Raw genomic sequence first — 17,097 nt, forward strand, 5'->3', positions numbered from 1 at the left:
CAGCTCAAAGCAGTTCTTGGTTTAGCTACCATTCATCAACATGCCTGTAGAATAGGATTCTTGAGGAGGTTTTACACATCAGAGTATTTAAGTGAACGTGATGCAATAATGATTAATAATGATAACGATTTGCTGTAATGGAAGTAAACAGACAAACGTGTGGTGCGTATTTAACACTGCAAACAATAGCGTTCGATGGGAAAGGCCAAAGATAATAAATAAGTTGCGACACTGCCATTGCAATAAATTGGAAGAAGTGCAACGCTAAATAGCGACCCTGAGGAAATCTTGCTATGACGTAAATAGCAGTTTGAAAGGCCGCCAAGTGTCATTACGTTCGTTAAACGGACTTTGGCGTAGTGCTGTAGATGCTCTCTCTACCTGTGTGCTGGGTTTCGTATGTAGTTTGAAACACATGAATTAAATTCTTGATGTGCCAAATTCGTGCATTATCATTTTGGTACAGTGGGATACAATACAGCTTCTAGGTTCTTCTGCTTCCGATGGCCGATCAGCATTATACTCAACAGCACATTGCTTTTCGTGCAGGCAGCCTTGCTTCACCGCCCGACCAACACTAGCTTTTAGATATTTACTCGCGGGGATGCATTTATCAGCGCGCAGGCAAACGCGGACAGAGCCAGTTCAGAGAGTAATTAAGCGCACGGAATGAATGAACGCAACCATATTGAATCGTGGAGGCCGTACTGAAGGAGCAGGTGGATCTCTTTAGCAACCTAACGTTGATCATGACATTATGTAGTATCGCTTGAACATTGTGTGGGTATAAATGGTCTTATATAAATAATCTAGACTTTTCTGTTTATTTAAATTGATGTCTGTCCTCCAAAGCACATCTGACCCGCGGGGTTCCCCAGGGATCTATTCTTGCTCCTATTTTGTTTTCTTTGTATATGCTTTCTTTGGGTTCAATTTTAAGGTATTATAAACAAATTAATCAGACGACCCTCAAATATGTGTGCTTTGGTTGAGTGCTTGTCAGACATTAAAACAATTATTGTCCTAATAATTATCTTAATTTCAATGAGAGTAAGACTGAGGTAATCATGTTTGGACCTTTAGATAAAGTAGACCTTAAATCAAGTACTGGGCAGTTTAGCTGCTTTTGTGAAGCCATCTGTTTAAATCTTGGGTGTTATTTTTTACTCTGGCCTGTTATTTAGGTAAGCAAGTAAATGCAGTAGTCTAATCATGTTTCTTTCAGCTGAGTCTACTGGCTAAAGTCAAGGACTTTTTTACTTCTGCGGAGTTCGAGAGAGTTATACATGCATTTATATCCTCTCGTCTTAATCTATTGCAATTCAATTTATTTAGGTTTTGGTCAATCCTACATAAACAGCTTGCAAACCGTCCAAAATGCAGAGGCCAGAATGCTTACTGGCACACGTAAATATGAGCACACTACCCCATCTTACTCTTTCTGCGTTGGTTGCCTGTACGTTTTAGAATAAAGTTTAAGATTCTACTCTCTGTCTTTAAGGTTTTAAATGGGTTGGCTCCTTCCCATTTATCTGAACTTTTGAATGTTAACCGCTCACCGTTTAAGTTCTTCTAGCAAGAAACTGTTAAAGGTTTGAAGATCGTGGTTGAAAAGAAAGGGAGACCGGGCTTTTGCCATAGGCTGTCCCAAATTTTGAATAGCCTACCCCTTTCTATTTTATGAAATTTCCACAGAATCTCTTTTTAAAGCAAAACTAAAAACTTTTAGGAAAGGCTTATAATATTTGAGTCGCTTTTGAGCTTGTTTGTTTCTTTGTATTTTTATGTTTCTGTTTCATGTTGTTTGGGTTTTTATTTATTTATATATATATATATATTTTATAAATATTAGACAGCACAATGGTCAACGACTGTTGTTTTATTGTGCTGTATAAATAAACTAAACTAACGCTACTTCAGATCTAAGGCGTGTGTACATACCAAACTTCCCTGGCATTTACAACAACTGAAAGTGTCATGTGCACAACTAAAAGATGAAACAACAGAAAAATGTAGCGAGTTTGTTTTCTGACGGCCTATGACTTTAGAAAAACGTCAATATATTTGTTATCCTAATGCAGCTGACGCTTTATCGAACCAGACATTCAAACGCAGCACCTCAGTGACACAGCAGCCAATATGAGAAACGTTTATATTTATTCTGTTTCTTTCATGTTTATTATAAACTTTTGCGGGTGTCAGAACAAGTTGTGAATGTTGCGGATGAAAACAGGACGCACTGTGAATTTAATACGTAGGAAGCAGGACATGATAACATATATTATTCCCAGTGTGTCAGAATCCCGCTGAACTGTTTGGGAATGACATCCAGGTCATGCAGGTCCTTCCAGCCATCTTCTTAAAGGTACAGTGTCCAAAACATCACATGATCTGTGACTAGTTGACATCAAGCTTTAAATGTCGCGGCAGAGCACTGCACAAAACTGTATGATGTACACGTGTTGTTGTCCGGTCTCTGATCAGTCATTCCAGGATGTGATTCACATCAACAGCATCTGTTATAAATTAAAGTGGATCCTGTAAAATTCTGCCTTCTTCTCATTTCAAAGTACATGCTTATAAGCTGGAGTGTTTGCTTAGCAAACTGTTTGCGCTTTCTCTTCGGATAGTAATTGGGCCTCGTGCCGCCCCACTTGACCTGCTGGGTGAGTTTAGCTCTCATTGTGAGAGCATTGACTCCACACTTTGAGTGCTAATGCTCTGATTTCTTTATGTTTGCATAATTTTGTGTTTTCTGTCATCTGGAAAATGTGGACACAGGTGCCCTGTTTGCATTTAGGGATTTAACATAAATGATTGCGGGCATTTAAGGTGTGCTGAGGCTAGTTAGAAAAGTCAAGTGGATGTCTTTGGCTGTTTATAAAATCTGAACAATGTAAAGCAGGAGAGGCGTTTTCGCATCCCCCAATTCAATGTGTACTGTTTGTAAGAGGAGTTTTTTAGAAGGCTTGTGCCAGTGTTCGGTAATACGGTACTCCACAGTAGTAATAATGAACGGTAGTGTTATTGGGGGAACTTCAAATCAACGTAAAGAAAAATGTGCCTCATCTTTTCCTTTGACTGGATCAAAGAAACTGTTTATGCTGCGTAAGCATCGTACGCATCCGTGCTCGCGCATTCTGATGTAAACAGCCAGGACTACCCTCACATTGAGAAGAATGGGGGATGGCGTAGCATAACACTGATATTGCCTTATGTTTTTGACATGTTTTTGGTGTGCATTTCATTTACCGTGATTCTACCATTTACCAAAATAAAATATTAAATTACCGCCACATAAAAATGTACTACCGGCACAAGCCTTGGTCATAGTAATATCTGGATTGCTAAAACGCAGTGTTGGGCAAGTTATTCTGAAAAAGTAATGAATTACTAGTTACTAATTACGTATTCAATAGTGTAATTAGACTATTGTACCAATCACTCTCTCCAAAAAGTATTTTTAATACTTATTCCCAATGACTAATTACTTTTTATATCATATGTTAACCTTGATTAGTTAAGTGATTCAAAGTATTACAAATCTGAGATGGATATACATTTTAAATTTACACTTTGACTGACATTTGATTCCATTTTCACTATTGTACATATTACACAGTATTTGGTTAATTACATCAATGTCATAATTTATATGAATTACAGAATAAATAAGAGTAATCCATTACTTTACTTTTTCAAGGGTAAACTTATTAAATAAGTAACTTATTACTTAGTAACTAGTTACACCCAACACTCCTAATACGCAACCAATACTGTGTGTATGTATTTTACACACAAACTCATTTCCCATCACATTATTCTGTTTACTTGGTTATTCGTATTTAAACATGCAGAAAGTCGGCTTGCTGGGAAGAGAAAGATAGTTTAGTAAGTTTAATGTTCTGTCTAATGCTGCAGCTTGCAGGAAAGCGAAGACCATTTCAACGTGTTACAGGATGTGGAGCAGAGGTCATTCACAAACTCCGCTTCACAAACTTCTCCACATACTTTAGGGGTTTCGATGTCTGTTAGTTTGTAATCGCTTTATGTGATGAAAATAAGTCTCGAGTTAATGAATATGGTTTTGGTTCCTCTAGATCAGACTGCAGTCATGTGTTCAGTAACAGTAAGGATGAGTCGAGCTGCACGGTTTTAAATGCCTCCTTGTCTCTGTCTTCATCAAAGAAGCCTCTCTCTTCATCCAGTCCAGTCACACAGATTAGATTATCCCGTTTGCCCAAGGATCTCTGAATGCTGGGTAGAAAGTAAAGCCCTTGTTTTATGTGCCCTGCGGCAGGCCTGACCTAAAGTACATAAGCCATCTTTTAAAATTTCTCACTTAACCTTGTTATCATTCTTCTCTGTCCTTCCTGGCCCCTCCCCACTTTTCACCCCCACCTTCCTGTATAGCATGATTTTTTTAAATAACAAACAATGCAAAATGAATCTCTTTAACATGAAGCACATTGACTTGCAATTGCTTTTCTATTGAGGAAGCACACAAATAACTTGTACCATCTTTATCTAGACTTCCCCTGTTGGTAATCTCAAAGGTACAGCACAGCAACATTAAGATTACTGTCCTTCAGCATTACTGTGGTCTTGAGGTTTTCAGCGTCACACTTGGGTGTCTGCTCGGTCCACGCCGTTTTTACTATGAACATTTGATGTGAGAGATGTTTGTGGTCACAACTGTCAGTGGCGCGACGCATTAACACCTACAAGGAACCACAAGGACATACAGTGTATCATCTTGAGAATAACACTGGAATAACACCTCATTTCACCCAACTGAAAATACACAGTAGATTTTTTTAGATTTCCTCTCAATGCATACGGTGTTGCATGGTTTCCTAGTGATAACCGCAGCTCTTTACTGGTTAGCTGTGCAACATGTGGGTTTGTACTTGAAATGGCACTCGAAGTGGCAGTGAGTCACGGTAATCAACAACCAACTAGCCGATGAATATGTATGACTGGTTTATCTAGATTTGCGCATAGTTCTTGTAGATATTTTTAGAGTTTGTGCTATTGGTTTTGAGTTAATGGTAAAACTCTTTTAGAAAAGCTTTTATTAAAGCTGCAATCTGTAATTTTTGCCTCTCTATCGCCATCTTTATTCATAAATCACAGGGCACTTTTTGTTTACTATAAAAATACTGGGTAAAAATATTTTTTTCATATTTTTTAAACATTTTACTCAATCACGTGTTCGAATCCATCGAACATTATTTCAACATAGTTAGTCAAATGATGTCAAACTGAAATTTTTTATGAAACGGTACCTGAGCTAGCTGAAATTAAAAATGATTTAAAATTAAAGATCAAATAATATAAATATATGAAATTATCTAAAACTTTTTTTAGGGATGCACCAATACCATTTTTTAAAGACCGAGTAGGAGTACCAATATTTTTTTTTGGTACTCACTGATGCCTATAACCGATGCCTGTATGATGTACGTTTATGTTAATAAACCGATTTCTTACTGGTAAAAAAAATTCTTATGTTTTTCTTGCACATTTACTTCAGTTTGCTAAAGTAAACAATGTATTCTGTGGTCGAATTATAAAAAATTCAAGGGGGGTGGTGTGGTGAAAAGTGAGTATTATAAATTGTTCAAGTCAACCGGACTTTTATTTTGACATGATGCCACAAAGAGCTTTGGTTTAGGTTAAGTGGACTTTAATTTTGACATCGTTATTCAAATGTTGTCAAACTGACATTTTTTGTAACACCGTACCTGAGCTAGCTAAAATAAAAAAGTATTTAAAATGAAATAATATAAATATATGAAGTTATCTAAAACTTTTTTACTGTGAGTTTACTGTTGCAAATTAGTGTAAGTAGACGTTTTGAACAATACTTTTTCATGAACTTGCTCAATAACAAATTTTTGTTCATTTTAGCAAAAAAAGCTTGAACTGAATTCACTTTGAAGCACGGCCTTGACCAGTGGTTCAGATTTTTGCGTCTTTGTTTTAACAGAATGCTGAAACAGGAAGTTGTTTGTGTTTATAGTGCAGGTCTTAAGGGTGGTATGGGGAGAATGTGGTATTTAGTTGAAAGTGGCAAGAGCCTGATGATACCAGCTTGGCGTGTTCCGAGAAAGGCCTTTGACTTGACACTTAAAACCACTGTGCTCTGTGTGAGGCCACCAGGCAGGCTTGGTGTCAGTCCTGGTGACCTGTCCCGTTTTTTGATTGGTCAGACTGGAACACCTGTGGTCTCAGCAGTGGCCCTTGCTATGGGTGGAATTTCAGAGCTAGGTAATGTTACGCCCCCTGCGGGGAGCTGAGAAGGGAGGAGCAGGGATGGTGAGAAACTGTTAGAATGTATTAAAATCTCACGTAAAACACAAACATTTTCAAAGCCCCGGCTACTGTTTTATTTGCATCACTTTCATTTGACCTCTTGATGGTGTCCTCTTTTCTAGTTCTTTTGGGGAAACTCTGATTTGCTGGTTAAAGGTTATGTCACGCGTCACATAATTATATACAGTATACATATATAAATATATATACATATACAGATATATAGATATAGCTATAGCTCTAGATATAGATATAATGTTAGTCCTTTTTATATATAATTGCTCATACGGTGATGTAAGATTTCCATCATAATTCCCACCTGTAAAATGTTTGACATTTCCTTTGTGCAGATCGGCTTTCTGAAGATGGGTTGTTCAATGAAAGAACGATTGAACAGGCATATCATTAGTTCATCCAGGAAACTCAAAGTCAGACCATCATCTCTGACGGGCTTTGATGAAAGCTGAATAACTGTCAGTGCCGTAATTGAATCTAATGAGAGGCTTCTCCGTCTGATTATTTTTATAAGTGGAAGGCAAACATCTGAAGTTCATTTTGGTTACCGCAGTGGAACACGCTCAGGTCGTGAGAGAAACGGAGAGTGTTTGGCGCTTTCGTCCTCAGCAAGAGTATACTTTGAAAGCGTAATTGGTTCACCGGTTCAAGCGCTGTTTAAACATTCTTCCTTCGTCCTTCGTGTTAGATTGAAAATACGTTTCCACATTCAAGGGTGAGGCAATCTGCTTAACTTCACTAGCCGTTAATACAGAGAAGACGATACAATAGGCTTTTCAAGGCCGCGAGGAATGTGCAACGCCTCTATTCCTCTGAGATCTCAAGGCTGTGTTGGGCTCAAGAAGACCCAGCAGAATGTATTTTTGTCAAATTGAAACCTTCTCTTGCAAACCATCACCACGAATCTGAAACTATAACACAAATCAACAGTAATTAAAGATGAAATGTTATTTTAGTAGTGGTGGGCATAGATTAATTTTTTTAATCTAGATTAATCTAGATTAATTCCAAAATTAATCTAGATTAATCTAGATTAAAATGGCTCATTTGAATTCTGCCGAAGGCACTCAGAATATGTGTGCTACCCAAATAATGACTAAAAGTAAGTCTTTGAGAACGGGTTTCTCAAGCCAGGTGGCGCATTAGACCAGGGGCTCATCTACTGTTTCCAAAATGCATCACAAACTGCTTGAGAAAGCTGTTCTACTATGATAATTGGTGATGAAAATTAAATTATGTTCAATAAGATGAACTTGTGTTTACTTCCGCATTAGCTAAGGGATGATTTCCATTTAGGTGGTACTTGAGACTGGAAGAGCTCCTATAGTACATTTACATTTAGTCATTTAGCAGACGCTTTTATCCAAAGCGACTTACAAAGAGTTAGGGAGCAACAAGCGATATGTCATACAGGAGCCATAATACATTAGATCTCAATACAAAGTTACTGGTTTCAACTAAAGCTAGACCGCTACCTGTTGAGAGAAAGTGTTTTTTTTTAAACCAATTCCGCATTGCACAAGGTGCAAACAACCTTAGTCTTGTCGATGTTTCTATTGGGAAGCTTCTTAAAAATTAATATTCCCTGAAGCAAACCCGGCAGCTTCATAGCTGCATCCATTTTAGCACGTCACGTTTGATGCGGTAATTTCAAAGTAACGTTATGTTGTGTTCAGACCAAACGCGAATGGCGCGTCAAGCGCGAGTGATTTATATGTTAATGAAAAGAGCCAATAGACCTACTTGCGGCGCGAATCGTGCGAATGAAGCCCTGGTTATGAGATGATGAGGCTGCGCTAAGGACGCGAATGAAGCCCTGGTCATGAGATGATGAGGCTGCTTCTGCTTCCGCGAATGACGCGAATCACGCGAGTTGAAAAATCTCGTTCTCGCCCCGTACAGTGCAGTTAAGCTGGTATACATCCGCGCTAAAATATCAAGGTGAAATATTTAGTAAAAGGAATTGTAAAAATCATATATGTTCTGCCCACAGTGTCACAAAGCTCATGTTGCTGTAGTCATTTACTTATTGTATTTACATCTTGAATTGTTCTGTGGGACTAGGAAGAAGCAAGTTTCTCATTGCCTCCCTTGATGCTGGTGATGAACCTCTGCTTTACTTTGATGTTGAGCAGGGATTGCGCAGTGAGATTTAAGCAGTTTCAAACAGATCTGTAGTTCCCATCACATGCAGGGGGCCTTTGACCTTCTGTTGTCCCAGAGGTCCAGCAAAATCTGAATTTTCATAAGCAATGCTCTTAAATAGTAATTTGTGACTCCAATACTTTTGGGCTTTTGCCACTTTGTTCACAGAGACAGTAGAGATGAGGAGTAAGATTCAGACGTGACCTAGACCAGATTTAATGATGGATATCCTGCATGAGCAATACGGCTTAAAGGGAAAATTCACCCGAAAATGAAAAATATTTGATCATTTACTCAACCTTATGTAATTTCAAACCAGTCTGACTTCCTCACTTTTGCAGAACACAAAGGAAAATATTTAAAAGGATGTTTAAACAACATTAAACTCCAATTGACTTTCATTGTATGGACCCACAACCACATTTCTCAAAATATCTTCTTTTGTATTTCCCAGAAGAGTCTTATACAGGTTTAAAAGACATGAGGGTGAATAAATGATGACATTTTCATTTCTGATTGAACTTCCAATTTAACATGTCTAGTGTATTTGTCTCTACTGCTAGGAAATGGTTTTCATGACCTCAACATCTTCACATGAACATTCAAATCTTTGGATCCATGGATAAACATTCATTTTTCACATAATACATCTGTCTAAAATACTTATTTCTGATTGGTCATTTGTTGCATCCTGTTGTGTCATCTGCAAGAAAGTCCATCTAATTGTGTCTCTGGATGTTATTTCGTGACGTGAAAAAGTTCTGTTTATATAAACCTGGTATTTAGAAACTGCTTCATCGGAGCAATGTTTTAATGAGCCAGTCAAACACATATTTACTCTGCATAGATTGTCAGGGAAAATAACTGTAGTTCAGGATACAGAGACTCCAACCCCAAAGCCTTATCGAGAGAGAGATTAAATTTCACTATAATCAGAGATTTGTGCCAGGCCAGGACATAAAGCTCCAGTCCAGAGGAGTCATTGAAAGACAGATTACCTCATCTTAATATTCATTGAGATACAATAACACGTTTATGCTACATTGTTTACATGCAAATCTCTGATTAAAACCCGTAAATTAAGGCTCTACACATAGCTACAGTAGTCAGTGGATGGTCATTTAGAAATTGAACTGTATGAAGTGTAATGTTGTGGGAAATAGGTCTTTAGAGAATAGTTCATGCATTGAATAGTTCTCGTCTCATCTCTCTTCACAACTAGTCTCCAACCATACAAACATTTAAGCACTTAAGTATAGGGCTGCAACAACTAATCGATAAAATCGAATATAAAAATAGTTTCCAACGAATGTCATTATCCATTAGTTGGTGTGTGTTATCATGTGGGAGGTGCTCAGTTATAAAGGCTCCAAACAACGCGAGATACGGACGCATCCCTCTGTACGCAGTTTTAAAACCAGACATCCCTCTCCATGCAGTTTTACAACCAGACATCCCTCTCCATGCCATGCGAGCTGTGCAATTTTAAAGTCAGACGAGTCAAGCAAGCTTGTCATTTTACCATTTCTTTGTACTTTCATTTAATATTATTGGACCGCGAACTGAGCATTCGCTTTAAACTTAAAAGCAAAGTTGTTTTATTTGTGCTTAAACACAAGTGTATTATGTCATCCATCTTATTCTTTTTGATAATAATGAAAAATGTTGATAAATCTTTTTTTTTTGAAGGAGGGGAAGTAATGTGAAGGTCGAACATTGAACAACAAAATAAGTTTAGTTACTAGGAAAATTTCTTCGCCGGCATCTGTCTAATGAACAGGCTGCAACTGTTAAAAACTTGACATACTATTTTTTATGTTAAAATTAAAGTTTAGCAGAACTTCTACTGTACAGGGTTTAAAACATTTAGTCCTGTAAATTATCTAAATTATAGTCTGTATTGAAGTATCTTAAAACACATCAGTGCCATTTTTTTATTTAGTTTTATAAGCAAAGTGAATAATAAATCAATTATTCATAGCCAATTACATGACATTTACATGACATTTAGTCATTTGGCAGACGCTTTTATCCAAAGCGACTTACAGTGCACTTATTAGAGGGACAATCCCCCTGGAGAAACATGGAGTAAAGTGTCTTGCTCAAGGATACACTGGTGGTGGCTGCTGGGATCAAACCAGCAACCTTTGATTTATCAGTTCAGTGGTTTAACCCACTAGACTAGATTATTTTTTTGATTTTTATTTGATCATCTAAATAATCGTATTAGTATTAGCTAGGTTGATGGCAACCAAAATAAAGCTGTATGTTTTATCTAGAAAATACAGTTTAGGACCAAGATGTCCAAGATATCACATCATATGATGTTGTTGTTATACTTTTAAAAAAATTGTGTATGTCTTTCTATTGTTAAAGATTTTAAACGTACTGTATCATTTTTCAATAGGTCATTTTGGGAGTGTGGTTTTGAACTTTCTGTCTTTCTGATTTAGCTTTTTTTGTGGAGTTCCCTGTCCTTTCACATTAGCTGCGTTTTCGGAAAAGCCAAGCTTGACTTGGAGCGTTAGCTCATGTGTTAACGCTGTAATATTCAGTGACATCGCTCCGAGCGAGCGGGCATGCGTCATTGTCCGTCCTTCACAGGTTACACAATACGGAATGCGCTGTGCCGAAATGAAGGTGATTCACTCCGTCGGGGTTTTAGACAAGAGCTAATGGACCCGACTGACCAGCGGAGCCGCTGGGAAATGTTTCCCTAATGAACCAGATTCATTTTGATGACCGTCGCTGATTACTGCCTGTTTATCTCAGTCTTGTATTACATGCTTAGTTTGGTTTACACTTGCTGCATTTGTCTGATTCACATACTGGGTGAAGTGCGTCCTAGAGTCACATTAGATTTATGATTTTTTTAAGATTTCCTTTTTGCTAGAAGGAAAACCTTTAAACCTTTAGCAAAGCTACAAGACTTTTCCTGCATTAACAAATTGGCTTCCACTTTAATCTGCGCAAATTCTCCCATAAGCATTGACTTATCACCTGATTTATAAGCAGACTTGCGCTCGTGCTTTTATTAGTTCTTCAATAATCTCTTGTGATTTTCACATGATGCTGATTGTTCATTGATGCATATTGCATCCACTTGTTAAGCTCCCGGTTCAGTTTTGTAAATGTTATTGGTTTCATTTAGATGGAGATGTAATATTCATGTCTTTTGAGTTAAAGGGATACTTCATACAAAAAAACAGCATAAAACCCCTTTGACTGGTATCATTTAGTTTTGGAAATGACGAATCAAAATACCAAAGGAAGTTCAACTTGTGTGCAGTTACATCTTTATAAGCCATACAATATTACAAAACCAGTCTTAACAAGCATGGTATTATTTGTGGCTATAGCCAACAAAACATTGTTTTGGTCAAAATTATAGATATTTATTTTATGCCAATAATCATTAGGATAAAAAGTAAAGATCGTGTTCCATCAATATATTTTGAAACATTTTCTACTGTCAATATATCAAAACTTTTTTTTTCTATTTTTGTGAGTAATAAGCTTTGCTAAGGACTTCATTTGAACAACTTTTATGGCGATTTTGGATTTGTTTGCATCCTCAGATTCCAGAGTTCAAATATTATCCTAACAAACCATACATCAATGGAAAGCTTATTTATTCGGCTTTCAGGTGATGTAAAAATCTCAATTTTGAGAAAATTGACATAGGACTGGTTTTGTTGTCCAGGGTCACATTTGTCTTTTTTTACAAATTAGACATTTTAACTGTAAACCATTGTCTGAAAAATCTGTGAGGAGATTAATTTTAAATTAAATTTATTTTATAAAATCTTTATACATTTTCTTGCTGAAAATAAATGCACACGTTTTAATGTTAACATGCTTATTTCAATAAATATTAAAATTATAGGAGTCTTTCCTTTACAATAAAAGTATTTCCTGGACAAACTATATCTTTAAGAAACCAAAGTTTCCTTCTTTACTCTCTCTTTATTGTATTCTGTTTACACAGTACTTTTCTTCATAAAAACAAGCACATACCACACGTTACCCTCTTATCGGCTTAAAGAGTCCTCGTCCGTCTCTGACATTTTCCACGTTTTTGTCTTTTTTAATCAAGCAGCCCAACAAGCAGTCTGTCTGTTTCCTGTACCGCACGACCCGCAACCCTTCCCCCCCAACCAGAGCATCAGCATCCTAGCCAGCTTATCATGGGGAACTAATTCAATATCCCTGCGCCTGTTTTAAATGTCATTGGCTGAGCTCATCTGGAATGACATGTCTTTCATTGTGGAAGTAAAGGCTCTTTATTGAGCAGGGACCAGAACGGGGTTGCGGGTGCCCTTCACTCTTCATATGCGCTGCGATCTGAAAGGTCTACGAGCTGTTTGAGATCATTGGGTGCTCATTGAGCACAAGCTCGCTCTTCCTGTCCCTCTGTGGCTCTGAGTCATTGTGCATCCTTAACTGACTTGTGAAAGTAGACTATGGTTAAAGTTTGGTGCCTAAATGTCAGTCCGTTGTTGTGAGGAACTTATTTGTTTTATTTTATTCAGTTTGTCTTTCTGTCTGGCAAAGCTTATGATAGGTCGTACATTAGTTCAGATATTATATTTTATACAGCGTGAGTTTAGGGTGGCACCATCTGTTTGAAAGCTGCCATTGGTTTTATCAGATATACATTTTTTGGACTATTTCAAAATACGCTAATGTAATTCAGTCACATGTCTTGAATATTGACCGTCAGAAAAAATCTTGTAGCGCTCTTTAGGCTTTCACCACATGGATGATGAAATCAGTGAACCCATTGTGCCGAAAAAGGTCCCATTTCAAAGAATTAACCCAAGACCCCAAAACAGTTCGCCGTCTTGCCACAACCCCTGTAGTCGTGCCTGTCTCATCTGGCCTTCTGCACATTTTGACTCATCCACCTCTCGATCTCTGCCTCTCTTAGTTCTCCCCGGGCTCTTTCCCCCCTCCATCCCACCCTGCAGGGCCAGCAACCTCGGGGGTTGTGGGTCATTAAACAGGGCAAAGCTGGAAATGTGAGGGGTCGGATGGGGCAGAGAGGGGGCCAATGTGTGAGACGGAACGAGTCGAGGGGCATTACGTTTTTAAAGATCAGTTTTGAACATAAAGGGCAAATAAGCATCTGCTCTGACAGACTCATTTAGTATTTATTTCTTTTATATCTCACCATTTTCTCTGCGGCAACGGTAAGATTAAATGGAAGCTTTATGATGTTTAGATGTTTCTTGTGAAGGAAAGACCCCAGTTGTGTCCTCATGTGTCTCCTCTACATTAAATCTCCTGAGCTATAGAAGAGCAAGTCCGGATAATACAAATGTCCTCTGGGTAACTGGTGGGCAGTCAGAAATAATGGTTTGACTCATGGATTAGTCAGTGCTCACCATCCTATGGGGATAATGTTTGTTTTTGTGTTAAGTGTTTGTGAATTATCGTTGTCAATATTTATGCACTGACAGATCTCTTTGGTTTCCTCTTGTAGGGTTCCTGAAGCCCCAGTGCTCAATTCCACCGCATCCTCACAGAGGGCGAGAAGTATGTACGTGTTTCAGCGGCATGTGTGCTCTTCATCAACGCAGACTTTCTACAGGTAATAAACACGAGTATCAAATAAACATCAGATTGGTCGTCACATACTCACAACTGCAAAAGTTCTCTATACAGTAACTCATTTGGCAGGCCATCGTAAAATAATTCTGCTTTGTGTGCAACAAAAACTGTTCCCATGAAACCTCATGGTTTGTGCTTTGAAGAGCGACCGTGCATAAATCACTGCATTTAAGTCCTCGATTACAGCCCCGATTTCATCCTAAACAGATTTCCGACCGGGCTCGTCCATAACTCATGCCGAATATGTCTGGTCTTGTCTGTAGAGCCTTCAGGAAACAAGATACATCTTGCACCACATGCGGACACATACACAAACACGCCTTGTGATCTGAATTGGAGTCTGACCTCCTGCCATGTGTTATGTCGCTGTAGTGTATGATTTACAGTTTGTTTTGCTGGTTTAAGGGGCCTGGCTGATGGACACATTAGCACAGCCTATACAGTCAGTAGGGTTCCTTTTCTCATCACCTCTGAGGAATCCTCACGGGCCAACACTGACTGTATCAATACTGTCCATTCCAGCCCTGATCCTGCGGTATGTGGGAAACGTCCCACTGTTGCCTTCCGTGTGGCAGGGTTTCCTTAACTTATCTCTCTGTTGTATTGCCCACGCAGGATGCACTTGACAATTAAAAGGTGTAACCTGTTTGATAGGTTAATGAATGACTTTTACCAGGCTGTTCTTATTGATGAATTGGTCATAGAGATGTGTAAATCTTAATAGTGAGCTTGGTGTTTTTGTGCATAGGAGTGTACATAAAAGAGGGCCAGGGTCCATAAAGTCTGGGATCATTTATAGTCAATCTGTTGTTTTACTTTTTTATTATAAATGACCTAGGAAATTTTTAAATGTTAAAACTTTTTAAACAAAGAAAGATTATGATGTAAAATCAAGAAATATTGATTGAAATTAGTTTTGAGCTATTTCTAGGTTAATGAGATGTATGTGGTAAGACAAATATACCGTACATGTTTCCTATGGTATAAAAAATCAGTTGATATATCATTTTATATTATTAATGTGTAAATTCATTAAATTAGCCTCACTGGCAGAGCCCCAACACGTGGCGGCAAACGGCAAAAATAACTACCAATATTAACTTTTTTCATTAATATTCATATTTAGTCAAGCCTGTAAATTGTCAGAATGCCGATTTTTCATTTAAATTGTAATGCTGGTAATATTACAAAAAAGTTTTTAATTTACAAAATTGGACGAAAGCCTAGTTAACTAATGGTCTCAGACTTTTATATCTTAATGTATGTTTTCAAAGTGATGTTTTTTGCTTTTGTTATTTGGTACTTCAAGCTATTTACACACAGGTTCCTCTGACATGGTTGCTTGTAAAAAATGTTACATATTTCCTCAAAATGCAGTTATGGTCTCGAAACAACTTCTGACAGCTTTGCCCACACAAATGAGCTTGCCTATAAAAATTATTTCTGTCTACATATTGTTTTTTTCCACTGACCATAATAGATGAGAGTCTGTCTTTTAAAAGCCTGCACGGTGCTGAGCGGCGTGTTCTTTGAGAAATGGTTACTGTGGAAACCTTGCGGTTTTGTGCGAGGCGGCAGTGAAGGCCAGTCTAACTGGAGTCGCTCTTTTATAGACGTAGTAATGACCATGTTTCTAATTGGGGGATGTGTTGCCGTAAATCTCTTTGGTTTTGTTTGGGAGCAAAAGGATGTGTTTTCTTAGCCAGTCGCTTGTTTGCTGGTGACCATAATCACATATTAAAGCTGGCAGTTTGTCATCTTGTGTTGAAATATCAGAAACAGGAGCTAAAAGTGTAAACTACCTTTATATGATGTTAATTAAGAATATTTTAAAGGTTAGTTCACCCCAGTTTTTTTTGTCATCATTTATTTACACTCATGTTAAGCAAAATCTCAATATGACTCGTTTCTTTTTCGGAACACACAAAAAAAGGTATTTTGAGAAATGCAACCATGGTTTTGTGTGCATACATTGGCAGTCTATAGGGTCCAATGTTTTTGGTTATTAACGATTTCCAAAATTTGTTCTTTTGAGTTCTGTGGAAGAAAAAGTCACACAGGAGATTTTTGAATTAATTTCCCTTTAATGTAATTAAGTGTTTATTTTCTAAAGAAAAAGTTAGCCGGGTGCCATAAATAGATGTATTACATGTTCTCCTCAACCAACCTACAACTTTTATGAAGAGAAACATTTCTTTGAAGAATACAAGAAAACCCCACAGAGAAATTACCAATTAAATTATTATAGATCTGCTGACAGTTGTTCAGGGGGCGAATTGTATTGTAAAAAAATGTATCCCCCTGCTGAATGCTGCAGTGAAACAGCTCAGCGGATAAGTTGTATTTTTAGTAGATCTACTATTGTATTTGTTAAATTATTACTATTATCAAAATAAATTGCACTATTTTATCATACTTTTTTCAGTCCCACGAGAAGTTAACTGAGGTTTGCTAGCAGGCCTGTGTAGTAAAGATGGTGAGGGTTGCTCATTGGGGATCAAAAAGCTTGCAGGATAACATCACCTGGGGAGACCTGTTCCCAGAACTGTACCGCACTTACTGATGTGATGTTTGCATTCAGCAGTTTTACACCGTTTTAGTTTTTCTACAAAACAAAACTTTACCGAAAAGAGGTCGTGAGAAACACAGCGCTCCTATTCAGTTCCAGCGTCATTTCAAAGGCAATCAGGTTTTTATGAATATGATTTTAATAGTGTGGTGAAAAAGCCTTTTGGTAAAGTGCTTGTATGAAGTGAGCAAGAGGGAGCACTTAAAAAGCGACTGTGGAGAGGCCTCACAATGCTGCCCTTGTGCTACGATTCAGGCTCTCCTCGCTGCAGCGAGCCGAGGACTGGAAAAGATTATCCGCAGGAATGTTTGGGGTGCCCTCAAACAGAACGCTCCGCGCAACCGGCCAATGGGAGAGCGCGGCCGAGTGGCGGGCTAATTTTTTCCTGATGAACTCAGCCGCCTGCTCCATAATGGAGTCTGATTGCCAGCGCTGAA

The 17,097-nt window shown here is 38.0% G+C and overlaps 1 protein-coding gene across 5 annotated transcripts in view; it reads left to right on the top strand.

Moving 5' to 3' along the window:
• Positions 1-17,097, top strand: part of rxraa (retinoid X receptor, alpha a) — a 130,506-nt gene that overhangs the window by 50,929 nt on the left and 62,480 nt on the right. For all 5 annotated transcript variants that reach the window (XM_056730924.1, XM_056730927.1, XM_056730926.1 and 2 more), the window contains exon 2: positions 13,964-14,071. In XM_056730924.1, coding sequence (XP_056586902.1) covers positions 13,964-14,071 — 108 coding nt within the window. The remainder of the gene's footprint in view (positions 1-13,963; positions 14,072-17,097) is intronic.

The sequence above is a fragment of the Triplophysa dalaica genome, chromosome 19 (assembly GCF_015846415.1).
Source record: "Triplophysa dalaica isolate WHDGS20190420 chromosome 19, ASM1584641v1, whole genome shotgun sequence".
NCBI lineage: Eukaryota > Metazoa > Chordata > Actinopteri > Cypriniformes > Nemacheilidae > Triplophysa > Triplophysa dalaica.